The sequence below is a fragment of the Mytilus trossulus genome, chromosome 4, assembly GCF_036588685.1.
Source record: "Mytilus trossulus isolate FHL-02 chromosome 4, PNRI_Mtr1.1.1.hap1, whole genome shotgun sequence".
Lineage (NCBI taxonomy): Eukaryota > Metazoa > Mollusca > Bivalvia > Mytilida > Mytilidae > Mytilus > Mytilus trossulus.
The window spans coordinates 93,059,369-93,068,770 of record NC_086376.1 but is presented as its reverse complement, the minus strand read 5'-3'; the positions used below and the strand labels follow the sequence as shown (position 1 = coordinate 93,068,770).

The 9,402-nt window shown below is 30.9% G+C and overlaps 1 protein-coding gene across 1 annotated transcript; it reads right to left on the bottom strand.

Annotated features, from left to right (window-relative positions):
• LOC134716334 (HCLS1-associated protein X-1-like) lies at positions 1-9,251 on the bottom strand. Its single transcript, XM_063579262.1, has 7 exons — positions 9,100-9,251; positions 6,418-6,560; positions 3,976-4,181; positions 2,976-3,030; positions 2,294-2,436; positions 1,439-1,592; positions 1-455 (listed from the first exon to the last, which is right to left on the bottom strand). The coding sequence occupies exons 1-7, from the start codon at positions 9,174-9,176 to the stop codon at positions 271-273; spliced, it is 963 nt and encodes a 320-aa protein (XP_063435332.1). The 5' UTR covers positions 9,177-9,251; the 3' UTR covers positions 1-270.
• Between the last annotated feature and the right edge of the window lie 151 nt (positions 9,252-9,402).

The window sequence follows — 9,402 nt, the reverse complement described above, 5'->3', positions numbered from 1 at the left end:
TACAAGTATACAATATGCTTTATTTTAAAAACACTCAGTCACATTGACATGTGAAACAAGGAGTCTTATGCATCTACTTTGCCGATAGCAAGTTTAATCAAACAAAACAAAAAACGTTATTGATACCATACATTTGAAAATTAAAACTGAAAGACAATGGTTTATGTAAAGTATGAAACAGCATGTACATCAGCAGATGTACATATATCAGCAAGTCATTTGAGATGTTAAATTTCTGTTTCAATCTGGTATAGGACATATTTTACAGGTCTACTTTGGTTTAAACCAACCATCAAAGAATTTATGGAACAGTGATGCATCTGTGCTGTCTTTAATCACTGGGATATTGTCTCTCAAATCTGGATGGTTGTCTCTGATCATTTGATCTCCTTTAGATTCAGGCAATGATGGTTGTGGCTGAGATTTCCAAGTTCTGTTGAATTTATTGATATCCTCTGTAAAGAGAAGAAGGATGAGGAAAAATGTCAAATTAGCTTTAATTCAAGCTGGAAAATGTCAATTTGCTAAAATCAAACCTAAATATTTAGCATTTGCTTATTTTTAACCGGATTTTTGTGACAAAAATTGTGACAAAAATGTCGATTATTGATTTGGGGATGTACGGCGAGCAGCCGGGAATCAAATGTTGTCTGCATTTTCTCATGAACCGTTGGACCAAAGCTTTTGAAATTTTTATATGTGGTTACTGATGACAAAATGAAGATCAAGTTCAATAATGACGATTTTGACTTTTACCGTTCAGGAGTTATGGTTCTTGTAAGATCGTAAAATGGCGTTTCCATTCACGTTGCATTTACTCATGAACCATTCAATCTAAGCTTTTCAAATTTTAATATGTTGATACTGACTACAAAATTGAGGTCAAATTTGATATTGATGATTTTCACTTTCACCATTTATCAGTAATGGTTCTTTTGATATTGCCAGCACACAAATAAATGTAAATAAATCCGGTTTGCTGTCGTTGTGACAGCCCCTTGTTTAATTGCAGTTTAAAGAACCATTTGTCTAACATTAGCCGTGAAAAGAATACATCATCTTGGATAGTGTTGATGTATAATAGTACAATATTTTTCTTCTTCTTTCTAGTATATATTTGTATTTTTATGTTTAACACTTCTGTGTTACCTCTTATCCTATTCAAGTTTTTTTTGTCATTTTAATACTTCCAACGACAAACATGATTGACTTTCTCTTACTTTAACAGTGCACATTAGGGCTATTACAGAAATAACAATACCAGAGGTTGGAAGGCACTTTTTTGTGATGTCCATCACCCATACAATTGCACTTTGTATACATAACCACACAGTCTAAACTTTGTGACCTTTCCCAACCAATACAAAAAAATATAAGAGCCTTCCAATCCTACATTATTATTTTTTCTGGAATAGCCATTATAATAATAAATACTAACTGTCATCAATATTGTTAAAATTTTCAATCTTTTCCTCCACACCAGCTTTATCTTTCTTTATAGTGACAGAATGTGACTGGTCCCCTATAGATCTGGTAACTGTCACTTCTTCATTCCCATCTCCATCTCTCACTGTCTTCCTCTGTTCTACTCTCTGTAATCACAACATATAAAACATCAGGATATATAACCTGAGAACTCAGAATTTAAATGGATCAAACTTTACATAACTATAAAATATAGAAAAACCAGGTTGAAAACTGTATGTAACATTACAATAACAAAACTTTTCTTGAAATTGGTATTCAAACAATGACTTCATTTCTGGACTAAATCACAATAATTGTCAGATAGCAATGATGATGTTTTATTGCTCTCACACTTTGGTAGATTTTGACCTTCTTTTATTCTTTTTATCTTAACTTTTTGGTCAGTTTCTTGTTTAAGTTACAAAATATAAATAATACAATGTATAAAGATATCAACACATCAAGGGAGATAACTCTATACAAATGATGTTCCATTGTTTAATTCCAGGTGCAGGATTTTCTGGCTACGTTGTGGACACATTAGTGGCCTTCAGCTTCTGTCTGCTCTTTTGTCGGGTTGTTATCTCTTTGACATATTCCCCGTTTCCTTTTCAATTTTATTAAGGAAATATTATGCTTCCCAATGATTAAAATAAGTGTTTGTCAAAATGCTATAAGTTGTCTGAAATTTTTATATTTTTGTAAAAGGGCCAAAGTAAATCTTTTGACCAAATTTTATGAAATTAAAGTATTTTTTTAACACCTGAAAGAAATATCTTTTTAACTGCACATATTCATATATATATATATATGAAAATTGACATACCCCATCTGGGCCTCTTGATGTTGTAAATGAAAAGCTTCGATTAAAAGAAAAGGATTTTGGTTGTTCCATCCTGAACTCTGGCTGTGACTTTGGATTATCAAAGAGTTTAGCAACATCATCTACTCCAAGCTTTCCATCCACATCTACAAAGATACAAATATCTTCATACTTTGAATTAAGGTTCTTAAATAGTTTCATAGTATCTATAAATAATAAATACAATATTTAAATAACTTTCTTCTGTTTAATTTTCAGTGTTTTAAATCTGAATTTCCATTTTTTTTTCAATGATTGAAAAGTTTTTAATTGCACTCCTATCAGTCACTAGTTTGAGAAGATTATAACTACATAAGAAACAAAGACAAAACATAAATTTCAGATTTCAAATTTTGCTATGAAAACTCAAAACTTACTGAATCCTTGCAATTTAATCCAGACATTTTAAAATTGAGGGAAAACTTACACTTCAGAAATTATTGTAAGGTTTTTATAAATACAAATAATGCAACTGAATGATTTTCAAAAAAATACAAACTTGCATTCTGATATCTGATAAATATAAATTCAGATTTTCCTAAAAGTGTAACAAATTAACCTCCAATTTAGGATCATTCTGCAAAGTTTTCAATAATAAATACATGCAATAATTTCTAAATTTACAGTACATTAGGTTTTTATTTACCTGAATCTTCCCTCTTTCCTGTAACAGGTAATCTTGGACTGAATGGAGATCTGAACTATAATACAAAATAAATCTTTACAATACAATTCTTCTATAACGCCTGCATTTTAAAGCCTATCATATTGATAGCAAAGCATTAACAATACAACTAATTAGCAAAACAACATTTAACAAGCTATTATTTGAACTTGGAATTATTTTTAATTATGGAATTTGCATAATTTCTTGTGTTGGAAATTTTTGAAAAATTCCATGTGTAATCTGTATTATAATGTTTTGAGCATTGCATAACACTTTCCACACAATGTATTTTGTATAGATAATGTTGTGCGCAGCACAGTACATTCTATTGAAAATGTTCTATCTTCTTTGTATTGGAAAGTTGTGTGTGTCGCACAGAACATTATAATACAGCATAAACATGGAATTCATTTAAAATTTCAAGCACAAGAAATTATGCAAATTTTTCTTTCCCAAATTGACCTTCTGCTGTTGTTTTTTTCTATGGTCGGGTTGTTGTCTCTTTGACAAATTCCCCATTTCCATTTATTGAAAGCATTGCAATGTATTATTAAATGTCTTTAAGTTGCTCTTACTTGAAAAAATATCAAAATGTCCTACCACAGAGTAGATAACATCCTGAATATATGAATAGAAGTTTTCGATTTATATACTATCTAAGGACATTTTTCCATATTTTTTGGTTTATTTCTTGTTGATGTTTATCATGTATTGCTAATTGTGTCACAAATCTTTATATGATTTGATGACAAATAAGTTTTTGAATTACAAAAAAAAATAAAAAAAATATTACTTACAAAAACAGGTAACAAAACTAAATTTGGAAGTTTTATAACCATTTCAGACATCAAATATGCAATAAATTATTAATAAATTTTATTCATGTTGCAATTGTTCTAAAAATCTCAGACCATCTTTATAATTATGTATAGTCCGTTTCAGTAATTGACAATAAGAAAAAATGACGCCAAATAATTACAGGAGAAAAGGGTTGTATAAAATATGGCTTTGACTCTTTTTTTTCTTCATGGTCTTTTAACATTTGATCTCTTGGATTCTGCTGGGTTCTCGACTCAGGTGCAAATGGTAGACGAGGTTGAAAGAACATTTCCTCTTTGTGTTCATTGTCTTTTAACATCTGATCTCTTGGATTTTGAGGATCTCTTGCTTCTGGAAGCTGTGAACCTGAGATAAAAAAGTTTATCAATTTTTTTTAAGAACAACAACATATAAAGACTAGTATCTCAATTGTTTGTAAAACAATTGAAAGGTCTTTCCTGTAAAAGTGATGCTTTCATAATGTACTTTGTACGACCTTTCGTTTGATATACGACAAGCATACCTTCTGAAACTTTTTACTTTTATCACTTAATGACCTCATCCGCCTACATTTTTGAGATCGGAATTATTATATATGTAACATAGAGTAGATGAGCTTTCATTTGATATGCGACAACGCCATATTCTAGAAAGTTTGATTTTTGCACTCAATAACCCTATCTTACTAATTTTTGGAGGTCAGGAATTTGCTATTTGAAATGTACACATCATGACCTTTCATTTGATATACAACAACCCTACCTTAAAAGAACATTTATTTTTTGCACTCAATGACCCCATCCAACTCATTTTTGGGAGACGTCAATTTGAAATTTGAAATGTTCGCTTTATGTTCTTTCATTTGATATGTGACAACCTTACCATCTGAGAAATTTAAATGTTTGCACTAAATGACCCCACCCGTCTCCCTTGGATGAAAAGGGGGTTTCAAATTTTCATTTTTAAGTAGAGTTTATTAAGACCTTCAATTTGATATATCAGATGACCCCATTTGACAAAGTGCAAATAATGATGCAATATCAACTATATAAATAGAAATTATGAAACTTACAAAGTCAATGCAAAACATGAAAATTTCAAATTGAATTTTTGGTGTTTTTTTTCCATGGAATGTTTTTGGTATTTGGTCAAACATATAACTATGTCAACCTCTTCAATTTCTTAAACATTTTAAGTGGTAAGCTCTTGATGATTCAGAAATACATGCCTCCGCTCGCAAAACTTAAAACTGCATTATCTCTAAAACGACAATAGATATCTCAAATCTGTTAAATGATAAATGATCTACAGTTAAAGGACAACATTATAGAAAAAGAATTAAGACAATTTTAAAGTTCACTAAGGTCACAATTAATCATCAAATATATGATGCAATACAAAACTTGAGAACCGGAAGTCGTAAAGACATGGGACTATCACCATTCAACTCAGGACCACTTGACCTTTTAAATATCACAAGGTCAAGGTCATAGTATAATGTGAAGGTCAAGGTGAAATTTCATCATGACCTGACATTGACCTCAAATTGAAGGTCTTGAACTACTGATCATCTTTTAAGTTTATAGTAGGTTGATATCTGTTAACTTTAAAAAGATATACACACAATACTATACTTTTAAGAATCATCCCGTCGTAACTTTTGAACAGACGGTCGGACTCTTTTGAGCTCAGTGTATAAAATGTAGAGCTCGTTGAGAGGAACATTTTATACGCTGTAAGTATGCAGCAAACTCTTATCGTTTTCTTAATATGGAAGCTTAAAATTGCAGCGTAATTTTTTTTTGCACTCGGTGACCTTTGACCTTGGGTGCAAATTAAAGGTCATATGAACTTAAGATTATTGGTGTAGGTCCCAAGTCTTTACGACTTCCGGTTCTCGAGATACAATTTTGTTTTTCAAAAATTGTGGATATTTTTTTAAGGGAAATAACTCCTTATAAGGGTTAACAACAAAATGAGTGTATATGTTAATTAACATTGCCATCTGGTCTTGTACATGTTGCCGTTTTCAAATGGATTCTATCTTAAATACTTTTTGAGAAAAATGTAAAAGAAAGAAATTGTTTGGAAGGGGACATAACTCTCATAGGGAATGATGAAATCCTTAGCAGCCTCATATGGTAACACATCATGATGAGATCTAACTATTGTCTAAATAAAGTCATGATATCTTCAAAAACAACGAGGGGGGGCCATGTCGAAAAAAACCAATAAAAGGGAGATAACTTATAAAGGGGATGATGAAATCATACACAGCCTCATCTGGTAATACCTCATAATGAGGTCTACCGATGGTCCATATTTGGTCTTGATAACTCCAATAGAAACGAGGGGAGGCCATGTCAAACAAATGCTGGATGAAAAAAAAAAAAAAAAAAAAAAAAAAAACATGCAAAAAACAACAATAAGGTCTTTCCTCGCGGAGAGGAAAGACCTTAAAAACAGTGCATGCACAATTTAATCATTTCAGGCAGGAACTTTTATCAAGACAGTGTTGATTTGAAAAAAAATGTTCATGTCAAAACAGATTAAAAAATTCTTGGTTATCATTGACAAGATCATGTGTTTATGCTATAATCACCTGGTGAAAATTCTACAGCACCAAAATTTCGAAACATATCCTCCATTTCTCTTTGCATGCTCTCCATCTGACGATTTAAATCAAAGTGAAAGAAAAACGTTCCATGGTCATCTTCATCATCATTACCATCATCATCCCAAATACTGAAATAGAAAAATAAATAATTTGCAAGTGAAAAGTATATCATATAAATGTATAGGGAAAGATTGAGTTCATCTCCATAAATAAATTTATTGTCTATGTCATATACATGTTTAGACAAGAGATTGTGATGCAATCATATCAAAGATTTGTAACATCCTTAGTCTGCCCAGGTAGTAGTACTGCTTCAAGTAAAAAACAATTTAGAGAAATTGCACATTGTTATATTTCTGTTCATTGATTGAAGATTTAATAGTACATTTAAAAGGAATTCCCACTAAATTCTTTAGTTGCCAAATAGACAATGATATCATCTAAAAAGATGCCTTTAATATTGCTTGTATTAATATTTCTATTCATTATTTTTAAATTTTTATTTAACTTTTTTATTTGATGAATTTTCATATTACAATGTATGACAATAATTCCTTGTATTCATTTCTGTCTCAAATGGGAGGTAACTCTACTTTCTTTTCAAAATAATTTGTTTAAATATAAATTTTGTTTCACAGAAACTTCATGTAACTAATAAACAGGGCAGTATACATTTTTCTGAGCAACCTTGTTCCTAGGGACGATATATTGAATTTTCTTTCACTTAAAATTAAGCAATTTGTTTAAATATGATATGATGAGAAAATTTATAATACATCAGAAAACAGTCTGAGCGCACCATAAGCCACTAGTTCTATGCCAAAGACCAGCAAAACTTTAATTGAACTAGTCAGTATTTACATAATTATTTGTTAAGACACAATCTTGAAAAAAATGGAGTTGGAAAAGATTTTGGTTCAGACTGAGAAAAACATATCAGAAAGTGTTAAAAGGATATGGGAGATAACTCTATCTACACAAATATTTATATAAAACATCTCAGCTGTTTTCTGACATATATTGTACAGGTTTAATAGCTGTTTTTGGAAATGTTGATGGCTAGAACAGTTTAAAAACACATATAGTGGCATGAAAATGTGCAGTCTTGCCATGTGAAGTGCTCAAAATGTGTCATCTCTTTGCAGGGTGGTTGATAACCATTGGAGAAAATCTTGCAGAAAATTAAGTATTGTTTCATTATTACTAGGAACAACATTTTGGTCTTACCAAAATAGCAATAAATAAAAAAAAATCCCTTTAATATTCATTTCATGCTTCAAACTAAATTTAACTTGAGACAAATCCATGCCTAAATTAGAGTCTTGAATCTAATAATATAGTTATTCATCTATTGAAGCACCACCAAGGGAATAATGGTATACATGTGTACCTAATTTATTTATAAAATGTATTTTCATTTATAACCTATCAAAATTAGTCTGCCATTAGTTAATGGTGTAGCATGTGGAGCAGGATCTGTTATTTACAGCTATTTACAGCTAACCCTTCATATTTTTTTCTTGAGGTTTAGGAAGATCAGTCTTAAGTTTATAGAATGTTGTTTCTCTTTTTGTGTTTTTTTTTGTCATGCCATTGTCATTTTTTCAACTAATGACAGTCTGTGCCTGACACTGTGCCAAACTGTTTTAGGGTATGTCTGACTGAAACAGAAATTTTTCTATATATTCGACCAAAACATCCTAAAAGTTCTGTCTGACGGAATAATTTGTTGTTGGCCAGACAGAGTTTGGGATACACTGTTATGAGTTTGACTATATATGTGATGAGTGCATCCATCTCAGGTTAAATTGAGGGCCTACGAGTTCCCATAAAATTTCCATAAAACAAAATAAACAAAATAAATAAATAAAAAAAATAAAAAATTGTCCCAGAAAAAAATTAAATAGCCTTCTTCTTCTTCTTCTATTAGCACAGAGTCGGACTCTTTTTGAGTGTATATACATGACTCTTGCTTGTGTCTTGAAATCATGAGGCCTTCCCTCCTCAATTCATAAAAACAGAAGTAACTATTTACAGGAACATTATTTACAAATTAAAACTAGGTACATCTGGAATTTAAGGAGTTCTCAGACTGTAGATTATTTTGAAGAAAAAAAAGTTTGTTTCCAGTTTTTGGAGAAAAAAATAATTTGTTTTTGATCCTGAGCAAAATAGAATGTTTGTTTCACCCTCAGCTGCCACTATATGTAATGCTAAAATTGAGCATAAAAAATATTTTCGACTTGACGTGGAAAAAAAAAAATGTTTTTCGCAACAGGCGGAAAAAAAAGTTTGTCCAGAAAAAAATCCATAGCCCCCTCAACCCCCACCCCCCAGAAAATCAAATGGTTGCTGCCTAATGACCTTCCTGGTTGTGACTTGGGTGAAAATTAATAAATGATGCAAGACATGTAAAATTTTCAGTATATCGTGTTAGATTAGTAACATTACCCTTTCAGAATATTGATCAATGCATTGACGTGTATTTCTTGGACGATATTTCATTTACTTATCAAAGCTAGCATAAAAGAAAACCCCGAATGTATAGTAATGTTCTTTTGCGTTTTGACTTTTGTGTTCCAGATGTTCATAACAAAATAACATATTATGATTGTGCATCATATTCGTTCGTATGTAGAGCTGATCCCTGGATTTCAAAATACATACTTGTTTCCTGCAAATGGATGATGATCTTTGGAACTTTTAAAACCGAAGAAAGACTTGAAAAAGTCGTTGATATTCATTGCCTTTGCAGTTTCTAATTTTCGTGAAATACTTCGTCTGCATGCGCATGTGTATTGATTCTTATTTACTTCCGGTTAGGGAGAATTATTTTACAAATGAAATTCAACATTTTTAAACTGTAAAATGTCAATGCATTAGAGAGTAGCTAACAAATTCGTATTGGAAACAGATATTTAGAATAATTTTAAATCCAAAACATCCACAAAAGTTTTTTTTTAAATCACA